The following is a 27,887-nucleotide window of genomic DNA, read 5'->3' on the forward strand; positions in this document are numbered from 1 at the left end:
ATGAAATGAAATACATGACTTGATATCGATTGGACAAGTATCCAACGACTACAAATGTTATCATTGAGCTCAACCCCATTGGTAGTTGATTGAATCGAGCCGACAAGGGTTTGGTCGTGACAATTAATGAGTCTTGGGTAAAGTTATAAGGAATCTTGTAGTATGAGAGACTCTTGATTCCGGTATACTCGAGTAATACCACAGTGCAAGTGTTTGGAGTGCGGGCCCGGTAGGGGGATGTTTGGTGGAAGGAATGGGAGAGAAGAGGGGTCTACAGTTGGTTACTTTTCAAACATTGACGGAGAGTCAATGAGACCGATCAAGAATTCAAACGAGGAAAAGGGCTCTTGAGAGCCACCCGTATCCTTTTATCCTCATTATTAATGTGTGGCTTTATTTATTTTGGTAAATTGGACTGTTAAGCTTGATGTATCCATGAACTTGGTTGCTTGAGTTGTATTCTCACTGGGCAATTAGCTCACCCCGTTCCTTTTGTTTTCCTTACAGGAATATGACTCTTTTGGAATGAATTTTGATAAATGGTTGCCAAATGAATTAGATGAATGACTCTTTTGTATTGTATATAAAATGGGACCCTAAATGTATCATTAGGGCCGTTTTCACTTTTGTTTTGGCAAACCATATATGTAGTGACTTTTGTATCACTTTTAAATGTCATTTTGGTTTGTAAAAGCTAAATGTTATGGGGTATATGTAATTCGATGTTTGGTTGGGTTCGGACGAGTCGGTTACTATTCATGGCCGACTCCGGGTTTCATTTTCTTTTATTTTGGGTTATTTTGCCCTTTTGCCTTATTTGCGCGCGTTAGAAGTTCCGGAACGTGAAAGATCGCTCTAATCTGATCCGTAGTCCTGGCGAGAGCTGGGCAGGCAGTCCGCTAACCTCTTTGGTTCGCCTTAGGGGAAAGTGGGGCTGTCACAGGTGGTATCAGAGCCACGTCGCGTGGTCTCTGCGCGAAGTGAGACTGGGCCAAGTGGTGTAGTGGTCCTAATTTCATGAATATGTTTAAGTGCTCGTTTGAGCATAAGTTATGAACCTTGAAGTGTTATAGGTCTTTAATCTTTCTCATGGTATTTAAGGACCCTAGATAAGTATGTCGGACAGGAATTTTGATTTGTAGATGGTTTACTCTTGGGACTGGCCAGCTCGAGATGTGAACTATCTTATTTCGGATTCTCGTGCCCGAGTACCCCAGAATTGAGGTGATGCAATCTACTAGGTATTTGAACCCTGTGTTTTGGAAACAAGCCTAGTATTTTGGGAACGTGAACAGGCTTTGTCTGACTAAAATGAGCACAAGAGATCAATGGACATCTAGTTTGGATAGTAAGTGACGTGAGAGACCAGACGGGCTGGTACTGGGATGACTTTTCGACTGTATTATTGCATTCATGCATGGAAGTACCCTTTTGGAAAAAAAAAAAAAAAAAAACCCGCGGACATAGTCATAGCAGTGACACAAAACGAGACCAAGAGTCAAGGAGAAGAAAGGGAGGAAACAATACCTGAACCGAACATGGACCAAGAGTGCTACTTGTAATCAAGACTTTCTTATGACCCATTGTTTTGCCGACAGGCTACCATCTGAGGTCCAGCAACTCTGTAAAATGGCACGTAGGGTTGAGATGTATAATGAAATCGGGGGTCTTCGAGACGAAATAGAAGTCCAAAAGAACCTAGTCGCATACTGGGAAGGGCGCTGGAAGCACGAGTATACAGAGAAAATTGAGCTCCTGCACAAAAACTTAGAGTTAAAAAGGAAATATGAAGGGATTTCCGAGGAGGCCCTGGAAAAGGCTCAATGCATCAAGAATGCAAAGGTGCAAGTGAAAGCTTCCCAAATACGGAAAAGGGGTGCAGTGGGTAGCGTGAGTGAGGAACCTTCTAAAGTACAGAAAGTGAACCAGTTATTCGGGCCGCCATGGACAATGGGGGCGGTAGATAAAAGATTTGTCAATGAAAGCCAAACCAGACAGGGGGAGATTTCTCCGAAAAGCAAAAAGATGACTTTTCACTTGACTTGTGACTATTGCGGAAAGGCCAATCACACTGAGAATGATTGCTGGAGAAAGGGGAGTAGATGTCTGCGCTGTGGGAGCATCGAGCATCGAATTGCATATTGCCCGATTAAAGTGCGGAAAAAGAAAAGAACTCAACAACCAACCCAGACCGACCCTGCACCGTCAAGTGGAGAAGGGACTGGAATAAAGAACCTCGTTTCTTCTGACTCTGAAGACGGAGAAGGTACAGGCCATTGGATACTTTAAATTTGAAGGAAAATTTCGAGGACGAAATTCTTTTAAGGGGGGGAGAGTGTGAGAACCCGTAAAACCCTAATTATTTTTCCTAGGGTTTATTTCCCCTTAATTGCATGTTTTCTGCATTTTCGGGCCTAGGAATATTTTTCTGGTAGATTTTATGAGTAATTATAGTTTTTAGATGATTTTTCTAGTATTGGTGAGTTTTTAGAAAATTAAGAATATATTTTGGACGTGGGACCCACTAGTGCGAAAAGTACGGCAAAATTCGGCCAATAAGGTTAAGTTTCGGATACTGTTTAAAATTTATCGGGTGTTAAGAGATTAGTAGAGAGTGTGAAGTGATTGATGTGAGAGAGAAAAGAAAGATAGGAATGCATTTAAGGAGGTAACAAGTGTCACCTTCTCATTTGATGCCTTTTAAGAATTACTATTCACAATTTTGACTTTTTTTGACCAAAGGTTAAATATCTCAAAAAATTGCACAAAATTCACCATTTTTGCACCCTTGATGGCCGGCTCTCTCTCTCTCAAAGAAGAAGACAATTTCCTAACTTTCAAGCTTCCATAAGCTTCAATCTTCCATGAACAAAGGCTTAGACTAGATTCTACTCCATAAAACCTTATCTTCTAGTGATAGTAAGTTGTTTGGTGAAGTTGTTTTGAAGCTCTAAGGTGGCCAACCTCTCTATCTCTCTTAATTTCTTGGTAAGTGATGCTTGAACACCCTACTACACCTAATGATGGTTATATTATGCTTAGAAGTGGCTTGAGTGTTGGATTATATGATTTATTTCTTGGTTTGGCTTGATTTGGTGAAGTTTTCCATTTTATGATGAATTTTCTGGTTTCATATGAGTTTGATGTTGTGGACTTGGCTCTAGTAGGTGTGAATTGTTGTTAAATGCAATCAATTTTGGAATTGGAATGAAATGTGAGAAGTTAGGGTTCTTGAACCCCTATTCTGTCCGAAATTTTAGGTCATAGCTAGAGGCCGAATTGGACTTTGCTCAAAACATGAAAGTTGTAGGTATTGATGAGTTTAGTGTGCCTAAAAAATTTCAGGGCAATTGGACTAGTGTAGAGTGAGTTATGCCATTTTTACTGTTGCTGTTTTTGGTGAACAGAATGTCCGAACTGCGATAGTAATTGCCTGTTTTGACTGGAATTGGTTTGGATTTTGAAGTTGGTGTCTTCTGAGGAAATGTAGCTGGATGTCTTAGCTAACTTATGCCTTTGGAATTTCGGCATTTGGACCTGTGTAGGCTGAGATTGACGTATTACAGTTTTGTGTGTTTTGCAAATCTGTTTTGGTAATTCTGGTTTGGTATTTGGCACTTTTGACCTAGTTGTGCTAGGATTTGGACTGAGAGGCCTTCTACATTGTTGTAGCCCTGTTTCATAGCTTCGACACGGTGGGTCTTACACCCCTAACCGATAATTGTAGTGAGAGTTGTGCCATTACCGCATTATGACGTCAAAACCGGTTTTCTTATCAAGGCCAACATTAAAGCCTTTCTTAATTTCTGGTTTGCTTTCATGGTTGTATATGTTTATAAAACCCTATTGGGGTTGTGAATTGGTGTTGTTTATGGCTCGGTATGGTTTCTTGTTTTATGATATTGTGAGCTATGGAACGGCTCTTGACATGAAATGCTTATATGTGTGTTGTTGGGTTGTGATTGAAGAAAAATAATGAAGCCTTATGGCTGGAAAATTTGGTAAACACAAAGGGCATGCTGCCCGAATTTTTACTCGAGATTTAGAAAACTATATTCTCGACTTGAGTAAAGGTTAAGTATTTAACCCTTGAATTTCCATGCATGAAACCCTATTGGGCGATAATTGGTTTGACTTTATGACTCGTTATCGAGTCTTATGGTATTTGTTTACATGTTCTAGGGCGTGACGATAGCTCACGACATTCTCCTGACGGAAGTGCATGAAATAGCACTTAATTGATTGGTGAGTGTACTACTCACTTGTGTGCTATTATATGGCTTTGATATTTGAACTTGAGATGTTGTATGTTAATGGATTGATGTGAGAGTGTACTTTATCACTCTCACTTATTGTTTCACATGTTATTGAAAAGTTATTGGAAAGTTATTGGAAAGTTATATGAACTGATATATGAAATGAAATACATGACTTGATATCGATTGGACAAGTATCCAACGACTACAAATGTTATCATTGAGCTCAACCCCATTGGTAGTTGATTGAATCGAGCCGACAAGGGTTTGGTCGTGACAATTAATGAGCCTTGGGTAAAGTTATAAGGAATCTTGTAGTATGAGAGACTCTTGATTCCGGTATACTCGAGTAATACCACAGTGCAAGTGTTTGGAGTGCGGGCCCGGTAGGGGGATGTTTGGTGGAAGGAATGGGAGAGAAGAGGGGTCTACAGTTGGTTACTTTTCAAACATTGACGGAGAGTCAATGAGACCGATCAAGAATTCAAACGAGGAAAAGGGCTCTTGAGAGCCACCCGTATCCTTTTATCCTCATTATTAATGTGTGGCTTTATTTATTTTGGTAAATTGGACTGTTAGCTTGATGTATCCATGAACTTGGTTGCTTGAGTTGTATTCTCACTGGGCAATTAGCTCACCCCGTTCCTTTTGTTTTCCTTACAGGAATATGACTCTTTTGGAATGAATTTTGATAAATGGTTGCCAAATGAATTAGATGAATGACTCTTTTGTATTGTATATAAAATGGGACCCTAAATGTATCATTAGGGCCGTTTTCACTTTTGTTTTGGCAAACCATATATGTAGTGACTTTTGTATCACTTTTAAATGTCATTTTGGTTTGTAAAGGCTAAATGTTATGGGGTATATGTAATTCGATGTTTGGTTGGGTTCGGACGAGTCGGTTACTATTCATGGCCGACTCCGGGTTTCATTTTCTTTTATTTTGGGTTATTTTGCCCTTTTGCCTTATTTGCGCGCGTTAGAAGTTCCGGAACGTGAAAGATCGCTCTAATCTGATCCGTAGTCCTGGCGAGAGCTGGGCAGGCAGTCCGCTAACCTCTTTGGTTCGCCTTAGGGGAAAGTGGGGCTGTCACACATTCCACCCCTTCCAGTCAACGTAGCTCAGGGTAACGAGAGTGAATGTGACAGCCCCACCTTCCCCTAAGGCGAACCAAAGAGGTTAGCGGACTGCCTGCCCAGCTCTCGCCAGGACTAACGGTGCAGTATAGAGCGATCTTTCACGTTCCGGAACTTATAACGCGCGCAAATAAGGCAAAAGGGCAAAATAACCCAAAATAAAAGAAAATGAAACCCGGAGTCGGCCATGAATAGTAACCGACTCGTCCGAACCCAACCAAACATCGAATTACATATACCCCATAACATTTAGCCTTTACAAACCAAAAATGACATTTAAAAGTGATACAAAAGTCGCTACATATATGGTTTGCCAAGACAAAAGTGAAAACTGCCCTAATGATACATTTAGGGTCCCATTTTATATACAATACAAAAGAGTCATTCATCTAGTTCATTTGGCAACCATTTATCAAAATTCATTCCAAAAGAGTCATATTCCTGTAAGGAAAACAAAAGGAACGGGGTGAGCTAAAGCTCAGTGAGCAACTATCACAATAGCAATTAAGATCACATAAGCAAAACCATTCAATTCCAGTATGCAATTTCGAAGTAAAGTAAATCAGTGAAAGGATACGGTCGGCTCTCAAGAGCCCATTTCCACGCTTATGTCTTGATCCAACCTCATTGACTCTCCGTCAATGTTGAAGAGTGACCAACCGTAGACTCCTCTTCTCTCCCATTCCTTCCACCAAACATCCCCCTACCGGGCCCGCACTCCAAACACTTGCACTGTGGTATTACTCGAGTATACCGGAATCAAGAGTCTCTCATACTACAAGATTCCTTATAACTTTACCCAAGGCTCATTAATTGTCACGACCAAACCCTTGTCGGCTCGATTCAATCAACTACCAATGGGGTTGAGCTCAATGATAACATTTGTAGTCGTTGGATACTTGTCCAATCGATATCAAGTCATGTATTTCATTTCATATATCAGTTCATATAACTTTCCAATAACTTTCCAATAACTTTTCAATAACATGTGAAACAATAAGTGAGAGTGGTAAAGTACACTCTCACATCAATCCATTAACATACAACATCTCAAGTTCAAATATCAAAGCCATATAATAGCACACAAGTGAGTAGTACACTCACCAATCAATTAAGTGCTATTTCATGCACTTCCGTCAAGAGAATGTCGTGAGCTATCGTCACGCCCTAGAACATGTAAACAAATACCATAAGACTCGATAACGAGTCATAAAGTCAAACCAATTATCGCCCAATAGGGTTTCATGCATGGAAATTCAAGGGTTAAATACTTAACCTTTACTCAAGTCGAGAATATAGTTTTCTAAATCGCGAGTAAAAATTCGGGCAGCATGCCCTTTGTGTTTACCAAATTTTCCAGCCATAAGGCTTCATTATTTTTCTTCAATCACAACCCAACAACACGCATATAAGCATTTCATGTCAAGAGCCGTTCCATAGCTCACAATATCATAAACAACACCAATTCACAACCCCAATAGGGTTTTATAAACATATACAAGCATGAAAGCAAACCAGAAATTAAGAAAGGCTTTAATGTTGGCCTTGATAAGAAAACCGGTTTTGACGTCATAATGCGGTAATGGCACAACTCTCACTACAATTATCGGTTAGGGGTGTAAGACCCACCGTTTCGAAGCTATGGGACAGGGCTACAACAATGTAGAAGGTCACTCAATCCAGTTCCTGACCCAACTAGGTCAAAAATGCCAAACACTAAACCAGAATCACCAAAACAGGTTTGCAAAACACAGAAAACTGTAATCGGTATATCTCAGTCCATACAAGTCCAAATGCCGAAATTCCAAAGGCATAAGTTATCTAAGACATTCAGCTACATTTCATCAGAAGACACCAACTTCAAAATCCAAACCAATTCCAGTCAAAACAGGCAATTACTATCGCAGTTCGGACATTCTGTGCACCAAAAACAGCAACAGTAAAAACGGCATAACTCACTCTACACTTGTCCAATTGTCCTGAAATTTTGTAGGCACACTAAAATCATCAATACCTACAACTTTCATGTTTTGAGCAAAGTCCAATTCGGCCTCTAGCTATGACCTAAAATTTCGGACAGAATAGGGGTTCAAGAACCCTAACTTTTCACATTTCATTCCAAATCCAAAATTGATTGCATTTAAAAACAATTCACACCTACTAGAGCCAAAGCCCCTTATTACCAAGCATCATACTAGTCCACAACATCAAAATCATATGAAACCAGAAAATTCCTCATAAAATGGAAAACTTCACCAAATCAAGCCAAACCAAGAAATAAATCATATAATCCAACACTCAAGCCACTTCTAAGCATAATATAACCATCATTAGGTGTAGTAGGGTGTTCAAGCATCACTTACCAAGAAATTAAGAGAGATAGAGAGGTTGGCCACCTTAGAGCTTCAAAACAACTTCACTAATACACTTACAAGCACTAGAAGAAAGGTTTTTATGGAATAGAATCTAGTGTAGGCTTTTGTTCTTGCAAGATTGAGTGAAATGGAAGCTTGAGAGTTGAAGAACTTCCTTTCTTCTTTGCAAGGAGAGGGCCGGCCATAAGAGGTAAGAAAATGGTGATTTTTGTGCATTTTTTTGATATTTAAACCTTTGGTCAAAAAAAGTCAAGAAAGTGAATAGTGTTTCTTAAAGTCCAACAAATGAGAAGGTGACACTTGTCACCTCCATAAATGCATCCTTATCATTCTTTTCTCTCTCTCACATCAATCACTTCACACACACTACTTATCTCTTAACACCCGATAAAATTTTCACTGTATCCGAAACTTAACCTTATTGGCCGAATTTTTCCAAACTTTTCGCACTAGTGGGTCCCACGTCCAAAATATATTCTTAATTTTCTAAAAACTCACCAATACTAGAAAAATCATCTAAAAACTATAATTACTCATAAAATCTACCAGAAAAATATTCCTAGGCCCGAAAATGCAGAAAACATGCAATTAAGGGGAAATAAACCCTAGGAAAATAATTAGGGTTTTACGGGTTCTCACAGTGAAAGTGATGAGGAAGTGGAAGACAATCCTGAGGAAGAGCTGGTGGTGCAAGATGAAGAGGAATAAATACTAGTAGTGACTTTTTTTTTAGTTGAGGAAACATTCCTGCTAGTTTATATGTTTAGTGGCGAATCTTAGCCCTAACTAGAAAAGTATTAGTTCGACTCTTGCTTAGCAGTGAGTAAGGCTTATTGCCACCCATTCTCTTGGTTAAACTGAGATAAATTACACTTGATTAATTTAATCTGTAACTTGGATTTCTTTCTTGCTCAATGGTTGTGATGCTATATTTCTGTTCCATCCCTTTCTCATCTTGATTAAGCTACATAAAAAAAAATAATAATTTTTGTTACCCTAAAATTTTAAGAGTATATGACGAAATCATGTGTAGGAATATGCCGCCTAGAAGAAGAGCGCAAAATCAGAACAACAATAACCAACAAACACCCCCTCAGGGTCAAGGCTCTAATTCAGCGGGTAATGTCACAACAAATATGCAAGTGAACATGCCCCCGGAGCTCATGCAAATTATAACTAACCTAGCTACCATAGTCCAAAACCAAGCAAATTTGAATGCCAACTTGCAAGGAAATGGTAACCAACAAGGGAACTTTAATGCTCAGGGACCTATGGGGACCCATGTCTATTATGAGCGCATGAAAAAGGTTCATGTGCCTACCTTTGATGGAGCACCTGACCCAGATAAGGCTGAGAAATGGATAGAGGAAGTTGAGAGCAATTTTACACTGCTTAACGTGCCTGAAGGAATGAAACATTTGATTATTAAGCCTTTCCTAGTAAGAGACGCGAGCAAGTGGTGGACCGCAGTAGAACCAACCATTACTTCACCCATCACTTGGGCTTACTTTAGGGACCAGTTTATGGCTCACTTCTTTCCACCGGCGATTAGGATGCAGAGGATGCAGCAATTCGAAAATTTAAGACAAACTCCTGAATGTCAATAGTGGAGTATGCCCATAAATTTACAACTCTAGGTAAATTCTCCCCTACCATTTTAGCTGATGAGTCGTTGAAGATGTTGAGGTACAAAAATGGCTTACTGAGTGAGATTCAAGCGGGGATGGTGAATGTAGCTACTCCAAATTATAGTGCTATGTACGAGGCTAGTTTGAGAGCTGAAGTTGAGATAGTAAGGATTAAGGAGGTGGAGAAGGCTAAACGCCCAAGACCTATTGATGTCATGGGAAACCCAGATAATCCAAGACAAAAAGGGGTGTTTAGACTTGTCAAGAGGGCTAAAGTGAATACCAAAGGCACATTTGGATCGGGCAAGGCAGTAGGCAGGGTTGCTAGAAATAACACTCCTATAGCTCTGGAATGTGCCTACTATCACAGACGTCATCCAGGAGAGTGTCGTTGGAAAACAGGAGCCTGCTTCAATTGCAGACAAGTGGGCCATCGTGCTAAAGATTGTCCAAAACCCCCAACGGATGTGACCAAAGGACCTAAAGCCAGTGATGCTAAGCCAAAAGCTAATGCAAGAGTGCATGCGATGACTGACATGGAGATCGAGGGGATTGATGATGTAGTCACAGGTGCGCTTTCTATAAACTCTGTACCCGCTTATGTCCTCTTTGATTGTGGTGCATCTCATTCATTTGTTTCAAAAAGATTCATGAAGTTGCTTCATATGGTACTGGAATGGTTGGACGACCCCTATCGTGTCTCTACACCTGGGAATAAAATTTAATTTCTCACATAAGATATAAGGGGTGTCAGATTGATGTGGGAGGTAAAGAGTTTGACGCTGACCTAGTACAAATTGGCATGAATGACTTTGATGTAATTCTTGATATGGATTGGTTAGCAAAGAATTTCGCGCAAGTAGATTGTAGACATAAGAGGGTGAAATTCGCAATACCGAGAGAAGAACTTGTCTATCAAGGGAATGTTAGGAAGGATAAAAATAAGCCCAGTAAATACTTATTAACATCCGTACAAGCAATTAGAGCCTTAAGAAAAGGGGCAAAGGGATACTTGGCATATGTGATGGATAGCACTAGTGAAGTGCTATCTTTGGATAAAATCCCCATAGTGAGGGAATTCCCTGACGTGTTCCCTGAAGATTTACCTGGGATCCCCCCTGATTGAGAGATTGAGTTTGAGATCAATTTGATACCTGGAACTGAGCCAATTTCAAGGCCTCTATATAGAATGGCCCCAGTGGAACTAACGGAACTAAAGGAACAACTACAGGAGCTACTGGATAAGAAATTTATTCGACCAAGTGTATCACCTTGGGGGGCACCAGTATTGTTCGTAAAGAAAAAGGATGGGACCTTACGATTGTGTATTGACTATAGGGAGCTGAATAAGATCACTATTAAGAATAAATACCCTCTCCCAAGAATTGATGACCTATTTGACCAGTTAAAGGGTGCTAGAGTCTTTTCAAAGATCGATTTGAAGTCTGGATACCATCAGTTGAAGATTAAAGAAGGGGATATAGCTAAGACTGCCTTTAGAATAAGGTATGGACACTATGAGTTTTTGGTTATCCCTTTTGGGTTGACTAATGCACCAGCTGCTTTTATAGACCTGATGAATAGAGTTTTTAAGTCTTAGTTGGATCGATTTGTAGTGGTATTCATTGACGATATATTGATCTACTCCCCAAGCGAAGAGGCTCATGAGCAACACCTTAGAGAAGTTTTAGGCATCTTAAAGAAGGAGAGGCTCTATGCCAAGTTCAGCAAATGCGAGTTTTGGCTCCGAAGTGTGGCCTTCTTAGGACATGTGATTTCAGGACAAGGGGTATCGATCGACCCTAAGAAGGTGGAGGCAGTTACAAATTGGCCAAGGCCTACTAATGTTACAGAAGTGAGGAGCTTTTTAGGCCTTTCTGGCTATTATAGAAAATTTGTAGAAGGATTTTCTACAATAGCAACTCCCTTGAGTAGACTGATACAAAAGAGAGCCAAGTTTGCTTGGACACCCAAATGTGAGGAGAGTTTCCAAGAACTCAACAGAAGATTGGTATGTGCACCTGTTTTGGCGTTACCCTCGGGAAGGGATGACTTTGTGTTTATAGTGATGCTTCTAAGAATAGATTAGGTTGTGTATTGATGCAAAACGGGAGAGTGATTGCCTATGTTTCAAGGCAATTGAAACCCTACGAGTAGAACTATCCCACACATGACCTAGAGTTAGCAGCCGTAGTATTCGCATTGAAGATTTGGAGACACTACCTATATGGTGAGCGCTGCGGCATTTTCACTGATCATAAGAGCCTAAAGTATCTGTTTACTCAAAAAGAGTTGAATATGAGACAACGAAGATAGTTGGAACTGATTAAGGATTATGATCTTACCATAAATTATCATCCTGGAAAGGCTAATAGGGTAGCCGATGCCTTGAGTAGGAAGCCCATAGATACAAGGATTTCTGCTTTGAGCAAACAACTAGATAAGCTGAATTTGGAAGTGGTAGACTCAACTAAAGAGGTTTTGTTAGTTTTAATGGCACAACCGACATTGCTTAGTCGAATTCAGAACGCACAAAAGGAGGATGATGGATTTCGGAAGATGAGAGAAAAGTTACCTTTGGACTTCCAAGTGGACAAGGACGGGAGCTTGAGAATGAGAGGGAGGCTATGTGTACCTCGGAATGAGGAATTAAAATACAAGATCATCAAGGAGGCACATAATAGCAAGTATTCCATTCATCCTGGAAAAAATAAGATGTATAAGGACCTTAAGAAGAACTTCTAGTGGAAAGGCATGAAGAGAGATATTGCAGAGTCTGTGGCTAGGTGTCTAGTTTGTCAACAAGTAAAAGCGGAGCATCAATGCCCTGCAGGATTGTTGAAACCGTTAGAAATTCCGCAATGGAAATGGGAACACATAACCATGGATTTCGTCATGGGCTTGCCTAAGACTAAACTTGGAAATGGCACCATATGGGTTATAGTAGATAGGCTGACGAAATCCGCACATTTCTTACCTATGAAGAATACGGCGATGATAGAAAAATTGGTAGAAATATATGTGGAGAACATAACGTGTCTTCATGGAGTACCGGTGAGCATAGTGTCAGACCGCGATCCAAGATTTACTTCCCGATTCTGGACCACTTATCAACACGCGATGGGGACGAAATTACATTTAAGTACAGCATTTCATCCTCAGACTGATGGGCAATCAGAGCCTACCATACAGACCTTGGAAGATATGTTAAGGGCCTATGCATTGGATTTCAAGGAGAACTGCGATAAATTGGTTAAACTCATGGAATTTTCCTACAACAATAGTTACCATAGTAGTATCGGAATGGCTCCATTTGAAGCCTTATACGGGAGAAAATGTAGGTCACCATTGTACTGGGATGAAGTCGGAGAAAGGTTGGTAACTGGCCCGGAGTTGATATAGCAAACGGTTGAAAAGATTAAGATCATTCAACAAAGGTTAAAGGTTGCACAAGACTGCAGTAAAAGTTGGGCAGACTCTAAGAGACGTCCCTTGGACTTCGGGAAGAGTGATAAGGTGTACTTTCGTGTATCCCCTACGAAAGGAGTAGTGAGATTTCATAAAGGGGGGGGGGGAAGTTAAGCCCTAGATTCATTGGACCGTATGAGAACTTAGATAAGGTTGGGGGCCTGGCTTACAGGTTGGCCTTGCCACCTTCATTATCATGGGTGCATGATGTGTTTCACGTATCACAATTAAGGAGGTATATAGCGGACCCAGGGCACGTGCTGAAAGACCAATCGGAGATAATTATGGATTTAGACTTAACTTATAAGGAATGCCCTATAAGAATTGTGGACCATAAAGAGCAGGTCATGAGAAACAAGACAATTCCCTTTGTAAAGGTGCAATGGTCAAATCACGATTCAAGGGAAGCTACGTGGGAACTTGAAGATAAGATGAGGACAAGTTACCCCCATCTGTTCGCATAAGGTACGTAAGTTTCGAGAACGAAACTCTGTGTATACGGGGTAGAATATAATGTCCCGAAAATTTTTCCTTCCTTAAACAAATTCTTGAAATTAGGATTAAAAAAAAGTTATTTAATTGAATTAAAAGTCCATCAAGCTTAAAATCCAGGACTCACTTGATTTCTTTTGAAATTCATGGAAAGGGAATCCAAACCTTATTAGTTATGGTATTTTTTTTGTGACTGTTGGAATTTATTTATGAAAAGGATAATTTGGAATAGGTAGGAAGGATGTGCTACATATAAATAATTTTGTGGAAAAATAATAATATTAAATAAGAGGGGGGTAGATAGTCCAATAACCAAATGGGTAATTATGTTGCAATAGCAACCGTGTACACACAGGTATGTACATATATTAAGAATTAAATACCTACCTTACTCCCAGTCCAAATATGGTTAGGCATTCGGGATATATGTAGGGTTATAATAACCAAGGATATGGGCCAATATTTGGGAATGAATTAGGACTAGTACCATAACACCAGGTAAAGAAAAAGGAAACCTAGTTCAAAGGGGATGGTGATTAGGGTTTGTCTATGTAAGTACACCTAGGGTAATAAGGAGCCGTCCCTCTTGCAATTTTTTCAACAACCAACAGTGAGGAAAAAGGAGACAGAGAGATGGCTAGAGTTCAAGAAAGCTTGGGATCAAAGGAGGTGCACATACCAGGCAGTTACGCGAGTGTTGAAGAGGTAAAACACTTGTCTCATGAACTTAGTAAATAGCTATAAGTTTTGAGCACTTCGTTAGAGGAAGAAAATGTGTGGACCGTGGGTCTCATCCTAACTACCATGACCTGTGATTTAATACGTGATTGTAAGGGGTTAAAACTGAAAAAGGTTTGAGCGTTTAAACCAGGAAGGAATAGCCTACGGGCTTTGACAGATTGTAGTGGCAAAGTATGGAATCTGTTCATGGCCCTAGAGGCTGAGATTTTTTTATGAAATTTGATATGTTATGGGCCTATATGTGTAGGGTTTGTGTTTAAAATTTCAGATGAAAATTCGAAGTATGGAAGGGTCTTTCGATTTCTAAATCAGAACTGGTCGTGCGTCGGCAGCGTTTGCATGAGGCTGGGTTGTATGTCAATAAAACATTTTCTTAAGCATAATTTTTGCAAGAATCCTGAACCAAAAACCTCCTAACATGTAAAGGGTCAGATTATAAAAGTTTGGTTAATTTTTGAAAAGGTCCCTTGAGTTTTCTCCAAGTGGGAAGAAGAAAAGAAAAAGAATGGTTGCCTAATCTGTCAGGTTTCGTAGCAGATTTGGAAACTTGCTTCTTATGGGTTTAAGCAACGAAGTAAAGGCAATCTTCACCCAAGATTTGACCATATATTTGGGGTATTACTTGTATAAGAACATTCTGGATGTTGGGGATATAAAACCCAGTTCTTAAAGATCCTTTTTGCAAGGGTTTAGTGGTGAGTTCAAACCTGTCAAAAGAATTGGATTGTTAAATCTAATGAGTTATTGCTTTGGAACTTGGAAGAGCACTAAAACCTTAAGTTGGGGGGAGGTTGACATCAGGTAAAGACTGATTTAAACATCATGAGTAATAAGGAAGGGATTTTAATTGTCTAACTTAAAGATTAGGAATTCTTCCAGTAATAGATTATGAACAAAAAATCTGGCAGATGGAGTAATAGGAGTTTATGAGCGAATTTTGCCAAGGCAAATGAACAAATCTTGGGATGTAGTCTTCACGGAAGTGGTAGAGTTTCGAGTCTAATTCACGGATGTGTCTTTAGTTTCTGGTTTCAATGCGTATACCTGAAGTTAGGACCAAAACACTAACAACCGGTTGAATCTGGAATTTTTCGTAAGACGTAGTAGAAGCTATAAGTAGCGCGGAATGAGACCAATTCAGTCCACATGAATTAAGAGTGTTTATTTATGGTCAGTTGGATGATACTTTTGTATATTATTAGGGTCACACATAAGGGACTAGCTCAAGGGGTGGAAGAGTAGAAGAAGTTAGTCGAAGTTGAGATGAGTACTTCACACTATCCTTGTATTTGTAACAATGAACTTTTTATGAATTGGGACATTACTTTACTATATAAAATTCGGATCATATATGCTATTTTGAGTGGAATCTTTATCATGATATGCTTATTTTTTTTAAAGTGTTGAAATAAAATGTACTAATGTAATGGACCCTCTTAATTACGATCTTGACTATACTCGGCAGGACCAGGGCCAACTACTATGATTATGAATTCAAATTCGAACTATGACCTTTCCCTAGTGGGGGTTAAACACTAGGCTGTGTACACAAAGACCGATAAAGGCATGATCCTCTAATTAAGTTAAAACTTTTATTTGGTGATTGTTATGAATTCGAATTTGATGCATAATTGTGTTTGCAAATTTGCATACGACTCTATGGTTCTTTTGTAACAGTTGGAGCTATGAATATGAAGTACGAATTGTGTTGTGTGAGTGCTAAATTATATGTATATGTATTGTGTATGATCCGGCAGGGATAGTAGTTTGTACTTGCTGAGCTTGCAAAAGCTCACCCCCCTTTTATCACCCCATTTTGCAGACAACGATGGAGAATATGAGTTAGTGTTCGTGGAAGAAGAGGTAGAATATAGGAACAATGGTTGGAGGTTGATATAGTGGTCAAGCTTATAAGCTTAGCAGTGGAGATTTATCATTATTGTTTGTTTTTATTTTCTAGTCATGTTTGAGAGATTCTAGTGTCTGGCACTTGTCCATAAGTGGATAAGTTTGACTTTTTATTTTCATGATACGTTTACTCCTTATGCTAGTTGGTGTTGAGCGTGGTTCTATTGGATCTTTCCTTTTGTTGTAAAAGCAACTATCCCAAGTATTGTTTGCAAGGCTATGTAGCAAAGTAAGATGCCTTGTGAGACTTCAGGAAGGGTTATACCCCTTGAGTTTCACTGCGTGTTGCATTCCAAATCAAGTGGTCGATTTGGGGCGTGACACTTCTGACGTGACAGATGGATAGGGGATGAGACTGTTGAGGAGATGCTTGGGTTGCACAATCCCCCGCATAATCTTGTTGCAGAATTTATTGTGCAAGACGAATGGAATGTATCTAAGCTACTCTAGTGGGTGCGTATGCACTTGGTTCGCCGAATCCTTGATACACAGGTCTTTCCGCAATTGGAGGATAAGATGATTTGGTTGTCTTTCTCCTCGAGGCTCTTTAGGGTTAAATCTGCATGGAACTCACTTCGATCTAAGCGGAACTCGTGTATGGTATGTAGGGCGTTGTGGTGTACCTTCTTGTTGTTGAAGATCTCATTTTTCTCGTGGCGTGCATTGCACTTTCTACCATTGGATCTTACCCTTCATCAAAGGGGGGTAGCCCTTCCTTCTCGGTGTTACTTTTCCCTCGAGGAGTCTTTCTCTCACTTATTCCTCACTGGTCCCGTTGCCTTTGAGGTCTGGGATTGGGCCAGAAGGCAATTTGGCATCCTAGCCCTAATACACTCCTCCCTCTTGGCAATGTTCATGTCTTGGTTGTGTTCTGTTGGGTCAGGATCGCTTGATCACATTCGTACGGCTATGCCAGCTATTGTAATTTGGTTTCTCTGGAAAGTGTGTAACCGTACATGACATGACGGTGCGTCGTTTCAGGCTCGACAAATCATCCTGGACATTGATAGCTTTGTGGTGCAGCTTGGTCGGGCTAGAGTCCTAATGCCTAAATATTTCATTGGGGACCTGGAGCATCCGTGGGCTCCAAACAAAGGTATACAATCCAAGCGGTTCAAGATTTGCGCGGTGGCCTAGTCGAGACCTCCGCTCAACACGCTAAAACTCAACACGGACGCTAGTGTCCTGGTACAAGAGCATCAGGTGGAGGGCTAGTTCGTGACCACACGGGGCACGTGATTTTTGCCTTTTATAAGGAGCTTGGTGAGATGGATACTTGGACGACAGAAGGTCTCTCCTCATGGCATGGCCTCTTGTTTTGTAAATCTTACCAGTCTTCTCGTCGAGATCGATTTCGAAGCCTTGGTTCGGTTGTTGCAATCTGGTGCCATAACCAAATGGCCTTTGTGCAATACCTTGTGCAGAATACGAGGTTTATAGTTGAGTTGTCATCCACAGTGCAGCTTCTTCTTAGAGAGGCGAATAGTTGCCCAGATAGAATAGCAGGCGGAAAGTTTCAAGCTGACACTGTCTTCTCCTCGGTCCATTAGCTTCCCTCGACTGTTCAGGCAGCCTTGCGATTGGATCATTGGGAGGTCCCTTTTACCCGATCTTGGGTTGTAAAGTAGTACTTCCTCTAGTGTTCAGGGCCTCGTAGACTCCTTTTCCTCGCAGGCTTTGTAATGACTCTATTCTTTCTAATAAAATAGGGGGTTGGCAGCCCCACCCGATTTTGGGTTTTGCCAAAAAAAAAAGTGATGTCCAAAAATGATTCTTTGAAGAGGCCACAAAGAATGGGAAAAATGTGATTCAAAAGAAGAAAAATCACAGTATGTGTATAAATATCCATGTCCTAGGGAATGCAACATAACGAGTACGGGGGACTAATGATTCATGACTCAATTTTCCTTCTTATAGAGGGAATAAAAGTATGCTAAGGCGAGGAAGTCGTTCTTTTCCCATATTTGAAGAGTGACACTTCTAATCTAAGCAAGCAAATGAACTATCTTACTTCTAATTTTCTAAATGAAATGCAAGTCTAAATGTCATGTTTTGGGCACATAGGGATAAAGGGGATAGTATACAAGGGAATATCATGTAAAATGAGGAAAAAAGATCCTAAAAGTGAAAAATATGCATGAAATGCAATAAATGTCACTCAAAACATGGTTCTAGTGCGCAATGGCCTAAAAGGGTCTAGCATTAGATTAACCCATTTCTATATGTTCTCACTAGCATTGAACTAGTGAGAAATTAAGGAAAATGACCACAACTAGCATTGGACTAGTGTGGTGATGCTATACATTTATTATAACTAAATAAAGCATATAAACATGATTAAAGAGAAAAAAATGTAACATATGACAAATTCATTTTATTATTAGAAAGAACTGGAAATAACCATGAAATTTATCAATTAAAGCAATCAAATGGAGCCTAATCAACAATTAAAGAAAATAAACATCAATAACTATGAAACTCCTAAGATTTCGCTAATTAAATGCATTTAAATGAGGCATAATTGACAATTAAAGAAGATAGACCAATTACATTCAAGAAATCAAAGCTGTCAACGACCTAATTGCACACATTAAGAAAGTTTTGGGGTCAATTTATACTTTAGAACATTTAGGGTCAAAAATGAACAAAAGATAAAGTTTAGGAGCCAAATTGCAATTAAATTAAGGACCTAATTGAAAGAAATCAGGAGTTCCAGGGCCATAATCAACATCCATTTATAAAAAATCCAACAACAAAACATTAATCCTAAGCCTTAGTTCATTTTCCAACCCAACAAGGTAATAAATCTTCTAAAAATTATCAAGGCTTAAGTATGCCTTAAAAAATCAGAAATAATTTGCTTAAAACATGCAAAAGGGATTAAGCCTTAAAAGTAGAAACACTAAACACGACAAGGTTAAGTTTGTTAGTACAACCATAAACTTTCCTAACATCATTGGCTTTGACAATGAGTGCTGGATTTCCTCTAATAGCCGAATCATTCAAGGCAACTTTTCTCTTATGTTTAACTTCGGTCTCAACCTTTTTTTTCCCCTTGAGTTTTTCCTTTTCTCACCCTCAAGTTCATACTCTTTTTTAAGACTAACTTGATCATCATGCATTTGTTGATGTGTGAGAGGTGCAAGTGTGATTTTTATACTACCATGAACAAAAGAGTACTTATTAGTAAAACCGTCATGAATAACTCTCTTGTCAAATTGCCATGTGTGACGACCCCACCTCCCCCTAAGGCGAACCAGAGGGTTCGGCGGGCCGCCTGCCCAGCTCTCGCCGGGACTCAGTCGTTCACTACAATCCTCAAATATATTACAATATACATCTCAAATATACATCACATGGTCCACAATTATACATCCAAGTCTCCAATAATTACATGTCACAAAAGCAGCGGAAACAATTCTCAACTATACTATACATAAAATGATTCCAAATCTACAATATAAATCTCAAAATTACATCAAATTCTCCAATGATTATATATTACAAATGCAGCGGAAACTGATTCCAATCGTAGAACGTATACTTACATCCATATCAATTCAAATATTTATACAAGACCAACTCATACATAAAATAGATCCAAACTTAAACTATACACGATATAAGCCATCCAGACACGTGGATAAGCACTCCAAGTTTTCTTCGCCTTGAGCCCTGTGGAGGGGAATAAAATATTTTTGGGGTGAGCTAGAAGCTCAGCGAGTAACCAGAAAAATCATTAAGCAAATATATTTCACAATGTGGCATTTCGATGATTTCGATGATGTCATGATTCAGAGATCAAATGTCCGTTTAGTGCTCTCGTGAGCCGGTGAAATCATAGCACTTGAACACCCAACGCTCAAATAGATCATAACATACGAACAGAGAGAGGGAGCCCCTTTTTGAGCTCCAGATAACATGAACATGAACCACAAACAGAGTGGAGACGTTGGTGTCCAGCACAAGACTTTCCCAGAACTCATTGAAGCCAAAATCATATCATGAATTCACATGCAAGCACGCATGAGATGCAATCGAGTAAATAATGCAAGAAACATTTCATAAGAAGCTTTAACAATAGTTTGGGGTCACTCACCTCCACGGCTCAGAAACCATCCATCATGTATCATTGCCTTGCTCAACTCCAAGCCTTAGATCACAAACCCAATGCAAACAAGTCCCTTCAAAGTTCGGACAGCACTTCCCCTACATTTCTTACTTTTCCAGCCATTAAGGCTTCACTATTACTCCAGCCAGTCCCAAAGTCACACAAATAAGTTCATCTAATATCCATTCAGCAAGCTCCAAGTAGTACAAAGACAAGTCAAGCTAGGAAAAAGTCTGGAAATGAAAGTTAAGTTCAAAACCAGAAAAATAGGTTTTGACGTCATTTTGCGGTAATGGCACCAAAGGCGCTACGATTGTCGGATGAAGGTGCAAGATGCACCATTTCGAAGCTAAGAACCAGGGCTACAACAATGTAGAAGGTAACTCAATCCAAATCCTAGCACAACTAGGTCAAAAATGCAGAAAACCCAGCCAGAACCGCAATTGCAGGTTCCCAAATCACACAAAACTGTAATCAGTCCAAGTCAGTCTATACAGGTCCAAAAGCATTGATTCCAAAGGCATATGGTAGCTAGGACATCAAGCTACATTTCATCAGAAGACCTCAACACCCAAATCCAAAACAATTCCAGTCAAAACAACCCATTTCAGACGCAGTTCTAACATCCTGATGAACCCAGAACAGCAATAGTAATTTCGGCTTGTCTCATTCCACGATGCTCCGATTGACCTGAAATTTTGTAGACACCTTTAACATGTCATTCCCTACAACTTTCATGTTTTGATCTAAGGCCAATTCGGCCTCCATCTAGGACCTAAAATTTCGGACAGAATGTTCATCACAAAACCCTTACTTTTCAATTTTTGGTCCAAAACAGAAATTGGTTGCAATTCATCACTTTTTCCACCTTCTAGCTTCATTACATAACATTTCCAATCATCATACATGACCCCATAATCATATTCATATGAAAACAGAAAAATCCCCAATAATTATAAAACTTCACCAATTCAACCAAAATCAAGATTTAATCCATAAATTTGCATCTTATACAACCACCAATCATGAATTACACATCATTAGAGGGAGGAGAGGGGTCCTTCTCAACTCACCTTAGTAACCAAAGAGATGGAGCAACCTTGCACTTAAATCTTCCAAATCACTTCACCAAGAACCTTAATCCTACCAAGAGAAGAGTTTTTATGGAGTAAAACTAAAATTAAATGGTTAAAAGTGAAGATTAAGCAAGCTTGGAGCAAAGAAATTGGAGAGCTTTTCTTCCCTTATTGCTTGAAGGTGGTCAGCCATATGAAGCTTAGAAATGAAGATATTTTGGGTCATTTTTGGTTATTTAAGTCAATGGTAAGAAAGGTCTTAAGGTAAGCCCAATCAAATGGTGACACTTGTCACCTTTAGGTTTAAAACTTATCTTTTTGTCTCTCCAATACAAATATCTTAACACTTTGTAAAATAATATCACTTAATACAAAAATCCAACAAGTTGTCAAAAATATAATGCATTTACCGCACTTGCGGGTCCCACGTCCAAAATACGCTTTTAATTTCTCAAAAACTAACCGATACTAGAAAAATCATTTTAAAACTATTTTTGCTCATAAACTTTATCTGGGGAATTTTTCTAATCAAGAAAATGTAGAAAAGGCGGGCGATTAAATAAATAAACCCTAGAAAATTAGAAAATTTTCGGGTTCTCAAACTCATTTTTTTCCGGGGCGTCACAATCTCCCCTCCTTAAAAGAATGTCGTCCTCGACATTCCCTCTTGTACCAATCAAGTCGAGACATCCCGCAAAAAATCTCTCAAGAGTCAAATCAAACCCACAGTCCGGCATCCTAAACTTCAAGCCTAGGATACACTACAGAGATCTGAAGCCTAAGCTCTGATACCAACTGTGACGACCCCACCTCCCCCTAAGGCGAACCAGAGGGTTCGGCGGGCCGCCTGCCCAGCTCTCGCCGGGACTCAGTCGTTCACTACAATCCTCAAATATATTACAATATACATCTCAAATATACATCACATGGTCCACAATTATACATCCAAGTCTCCAATAATTACATGTCACAAAAGCAGCGGAAACAATTCTCAACTATACTATACATAAAATGATTCCAAATCTACAATATAAATCTCAAAATTACATCAAATTCTCCAATGATTATATATTACAAATGCAGCGGAAACTGATTCCAATCGTAGAACGTATACTTACATCCATATCAATTCAAATATTTATACAAGACCAACTCATACATAAAATAGATCCAAACTTAAACTATACACGATATAAGCCATCCAGACACGTGGATAAGCACTCCAAGTTTTCTTCGCCTTGAGCCCTGTGGAGGGGAATAAAATATTTTTGGGGTGAGCTAGAAGCTCAGCGAGTAACCAGAAAAATCATTAAGCAAATATATTTCACAATGTGGCATTTCGATGATTTCGATGATGTCATGATTCAGAGATCAAATGTCCGTTTAGTGCTCTCGTGAGCCGGTGAAATCATAGCACTTGAACACCCAACGCTCAAATAGATCATAACATACGAACAGAGAGAGGGAGCCCCTTTTTGAGCTCCAGATAACATGAACATGAACCACAAACAGAGTGGAGACGTTGGTGTCCAGCACAAGACTTTCCCAGAACTCATTGAAGCCAAAATCATATCATGAATTCACATGCAAGCACGCATGAGATGCAATCGAGTAAATAATGCAAGAAACATTTCATAAGAAGCTTTAACAATAGTTTGGGGTCACTCACCTCCACGGCTCAGAAACCATCCATCATGTATCATTGCCTTGCTCAACTCCAAGCCTTAGATCACAAACCCAATGCAAACAAGTCCCTTCAAAGTTCGGACAGCACTTCCCCTACATTTCTTACTTTTCCAGCCATTAAGGCTTCACTATTACTCCAGCCAGTCCCAAAGTCACACAAATAAGTTCATCTAATATCCATTCAGCAAGCTCCAAGTAGTACAAAGACAAGTCAAGCTAGGAAAAAGTCTGGAAATGAAAGTTAAGTTCAAAACCAGAAAAATAGGTTTTGACGTCATTTTGCGGTAATGGCACCAAAGGCGCTACGATTGTCGGATGAAGGTGCAAGATACACCATTTCGAAGCTAAGAACCAGGGCTACAACAATGTAGAAGGTAACTCAATCCAAATCCTAGCACAACTAGGTCAAAAATGCAGAAAACCCAGCCAGAACCGCAATTGCAGGTTCCCAAATCACACAAAACTGTAATCAGTCCAAGTCAGTCTATACAGGTCCAAAAGCATTGATTCCAAAGGCATATGGTAGCTAGGACATCAAGCTACATTTCATCAGAAGACCTCAACACCCAAATCCAAAACAATTCCAGTCAAAACAACCCATTTCAGACGCAGTTCTAACATCCTGATGAACCCAGAACAGCAATAGTAATTTCGGCTTTTCTCATTCCACGATGCTCCGATTGACCTGAAATTTTGTAGACACCTTTAACATGTCATTCCCTACAACTTTCATGTTTTGAGCTAAGGCCAATTCGGCCTCCATCTAGGACCTAAAATTTCGGACAGAATGTTCATCACAAAACCCTTACTTTTCAATTTTTGGTCCAAAACAGAAATTGGTTGCAATTCATCACTTTTTCCACCTTCTAGCTTCATTACATAACATTTCCAATCATCATACATGACCCCATAATCATATTCATATGAAAACAGAAAAATCCCCAATAATTATAAAACTTCACCAATTCAACCAAAATCAAGATTTAATCCATAAATTTGCATCTTATACAACCACCAATCATGAATTACACATCATTAGAGGGAGGAGAGGGGTCCTTCTCAACTCACCTTAGTAACCAAAGAGATGGAGCAACCTTGCACTTAAATCTTCCAAATCACTTCACCAAGAACCTTAATCCTACCAAGAGAAGAGTTTTTATGGAGTAAAACTAAAATTAAATGGTTAAAAGTGAAGATTAAGCAAGCTTGGAGCAAAGAAATTGGAGAGCTTTTCTTCCCTTATTGCTTGAAGGTGGTCAGCCATATGAAGCTTAGAAATGAAGATATTTTGGGTCATTTTTGGTTATTTAAGTCAATGGTAAGAAAGGTCTTAAGGTAAGCCCAATCAAATGGTGACACTTGTCACCTTTAGGTTTAAAACTTATCTTTTTGTCTCTCCAATACAAATATCTTAACACTTTGTAAAATAATATCACTTAATACAAAAATCCAACAAGTTGTCAAAAATATAATGCATTTACCGCACTTGCGGGTCCCACGTCCAAAATACGCTTTTAATTTCTCAAAAACTAACCGATACTAGAAAAATCATTTTAAAACTATTTTTGCTCATAAACTTTATCTGGGGAATTTTTCTAATCAAGAAAATGTAGAAAAGGCGGGCGATTAAATAAATAAACCCTAGAAAATTAGAAAATTTTCGGGTTCTCAAACTCATTTTTTTCCGGGGCGTCACAATCTCCCCTCCTTAAAAGAATGTCGTCCTCGACATTCCCTCTTGTACCAATCAAGTCGAGACATCCCGCAAAAAATCTCTCAAGAGTCAAATCAAACCCACAGTCCGGCATCCTAAACTTCAAGCCTAGGATACACTACAGAGATCTGAAGCCTAAGCTCTGATACCAACTGTGACGACCCCACCTCCCCCTAAGGCGAACCAGAGGGTTCGGCGGGCCGCCTGCCCAGCTCTCGCCGGGACTCAGTCGTTCACTACAATCCTCAAATATATTACAATATACATCTCAAATATACATCACATGGTCCACAATTATACATCCAAGTCTCCAATAATTACATGTCACAAAAGCAGCGGAAACAATTCTCAACTATACTATACATAAAATGATTCCAAATCTACAATATAAATCTCAAAATTACATCAAATTCTCCAATGATTATATATTACAAATGCAGCGGAAACTGATTCCAATCGTAGAACGTATACTTACATCCATATCAATTCAAATATTTATACAAGACCAACTCATACATAAAATAGATCCAAACTTAAACTATACACGATATAAGCCATCCAGACACGTGGATAAGCACTCCAAGTTTTCTTCGCCTTGAGCCCTGTGGAGGGGAATAAAATATTTTTGGGGTGAGCTAGAAGCTCAGCGAGTAACCAGAAAAATCATTAAGCAAATATATTTCACAATGTGGCATTTCGATGATTTCGATGATGTCATGATTCAGAGATCAAATGTCCGTTTAGTGCTCTCGTGAGCCGGTGAAATCATAGCACTTGAACACCCAACGCTCAAATAGATCATAACATACGAACAGAGAGAGGGAGCCCCTTTTTGAGCTCCAGATAACATGAACATGAACCACAAACAGAGTGGAGACGTTGGTGTCCAGCACAAGACTTTCCCAGAACTCATTGAAGCCAAAATCATATCATGAATTCACATGCAAGCACGCATGAGATGCAATCGAGTAAATAATGCAAGAAACATTTCATAAGAAGCTTTAACAATAGTTTGGGGTCACTCACCTCCACGGCTCAGAAACCATCCATCATGTATCATTGCCTTGCTCAACTCCAAGCCTTAGATCACAAACCCAATGCAAACAAGTCCCTTCAAAGTTCGGACAGCACTTCCCCTACATTTCTTACTTTTCCAGCCATTAAGGCTTCACTATTACTCCAGCCAGTCCCAAAGTCACACAAATAAGTTCATCTAATATCCATTCAGCAAGCTCCAAGTAGTACAAAGACAAGTCAAGCTAGGAAAAAGTCTGGAAATGAAAGTTAAGTTCAAAACCAGAAAAATAGGTTTTGACGTCATTTTGCGGTAATGGCACCAAAGGCGCTACGATTGTCGGATGAAGGTGCAAGATACACCATTTCGAAGCTAAGAACCAGGGCTACAACAATGTAGAAGGTAACTCAATCCAAATCCTAGCACAACTAGGTCAAAAATGCAGAAAACCCAGCCAGAACCGCAATTGCAGGTTCCCAAATCACACAAAACTGTAATCAGTCCAAGTCAGTCTATACAGGTCCAAAAGCATTGATTCCAAAGGCATATGGTAGCTAGGACATCAAGCTACATTTCATCAGAATACCTCAACACCCAAATCCAAAACAATTCCAGTCAAAACAACCCATTTCAGACGCAGTTCTAACATCCTGATGAACCCAGAACAGCAATAGTAATTTCGGCTTTTCTCATTCCACGATGCTCCGATTGACCTGAAATTTTGTAGACACCTTTAACATGTCATTCCCTACAACTTTCATGTTTTGAGCTAAGGCCAATTCGGCCTCCATCTAGGACCTAAAATTTCGGACAGAATGTTCATCACAAAACCCTTACTTTTCAATTTTTGGTCCAAAACAGAAATTGGTTGCAATTCATCACTTTTTCCACCTTCTAGCTTCATTACATAACATTTCCAATCATCATACATGACCCCATAATCATATTCATATGAAAACAGAAAAATCCCCAATAATTATAAAACTTCACCAATTCAACCAAAATCAAGATTTAATCCATAAATTTGCATCTTATACAACCACCAATCATGAATTACACATCATTAGAGGGAGGAGAGGGGTCCTTCTCAACTCACCTTAGTAACCAAAGAGATGGAGCAACCTTGCACTTAAATCTTCCAAATCACTTCACCAAGAACCTTAATCCTACCAAGAGAAGAGTTTTTATGGAGTAAAACTAAAATTAAATGGTTAAAAGTGAAGATTAAGCAAGCTTGGAGCAAAGAAATTGGAGAGCTTTTCTTCCCTTATTGCTTGAAGGTGGTCAGCCATATGAAGCTTAGAAATGAAGATATTTTGGGTCATTTTTGGTTATTTAAGTCAATGGTAAGAAAGGTCTTAAGGTAAGCCCAATCAAATGGTGACACTTGTCACCTTTAGGTTTAAAACTTATCTTTTTGTCTCTCCAATACAAATATCTTAACACTTTGTAAAATAATATCACTTAATACAAAAATCCAACAAGTTGTCAAAAATATAATGCATTTACCGCACTTGCGGGTCCCACGTCCAAAATACGCTTTTAATTTCTCAAAAACTAACCGATACTAGAAAAATCATTTTAAAACTATTTTTGCTCATAAACTTTATCTGGGGAATTTTTCTAATCAAGAAAATGTAGAAAAGGCGGGCGATTAAATAAATAAACCCTAGAAAATTAGAAAATTTTCGGGTTCTCAAACTCATTTTTTTCCGGGGCGTCACACCATGGATGCCCTAAAATTATATGAGCAGCTTGCATAGGCACAACATCACATAATACTTCATCCTCATAACGTCCAATGCGAAAAGAAACAAGTACTTGTTTAAGTGCACGTACCTCTCTACTATTGTTGAGCCATTGCAACTTGTAAGGTCTAGGATGGTTGTAGGCCAAACTCAATTTCTCCACCATGAGTGCACTTGCTATGTTAGTGCAGCTCCCCAGATCAATCACCCTACTACAAACCTTGTCCTCGATGTGACAACGTGTGTAGAAGATGTTTTCATGTTGTAGCTCATCACTAGTAACTTGAGTAGTGAGTGCATGCCTCACCACCAATCCAACCACGACATTATGAGGCTGCTATTCAATTTCCTCGATATCATCCTCTTCAATTAGAGGTGGCATATCTTCATACTCGGCATCATCGTCAGTCACAACTTTACCACTTGATAACATCAACATGGTGTGGTTATTAGGACATTGAGATACCATATGTCCAAACCCTTGACACCTAGAACACTTGGTGTCTCGATTTTTTGGTTTGGAAGCCTC

At 39.4% G+C, this 27,887-nt stretch overlaps 1 protein-coding gene across 1 annotated transcript; it reads left to right on the top strand.

Annotated features, from left to right (window-relative positions):
* The first annotated feature begins 10,588 nt into the window (after positions 1 to 10,588).
* LOC140011354 (uncharacterized mitochondrial protein AtMg00860-like) lies at positions 10,589 to 11,488 on the top strand. Its single transcript, XM_072060147.1, has 2 exons — positions 10,589 to 10,905; positions 11,053 to 11,488. Exons 1-2 carry the CDS (start codon positions 10,589 to 10,591, stop codon positions 11,486 to 11,488), a joined length of 753 nt encoding a protein of 250 aa, XP_071916248.1.
* Positions 11,489 to 27,887: the final 16,399 nt, after the last annotated feature.

The sequence above is a fragment of the Coffea arabica genome, chromosome 7e (genome assembly GCF_036785885.1).
Source record: "Coffea arabica cultivar ET-39 chromosome 7e, Coffea Arabica ET-39 HiFi, whole genome shotgun sequence".
Lineage (NCBI taxonomy): Eukaryota > Viridiplantae > Streptophyta > Magnoliopsida > Gentianales > Rubiaceae > Coffea > Coffea arabica.

Coding starts and splice junctions, on each gene's coding strand:
- LOC140011354 (XM_072060147.1), top strand. CDS start 10,589: ATGGCCCCAGTGGAACTAACGGAACTAAAGGAACAACTACAGGAGCTA. Junction 10,906..11,052: donor AAGACTGCCTTTAGAATAAG/GTATGGACACTA, acceptor CTACTCCCCAAG/CGAAGAGGCTCATGAGCAAC.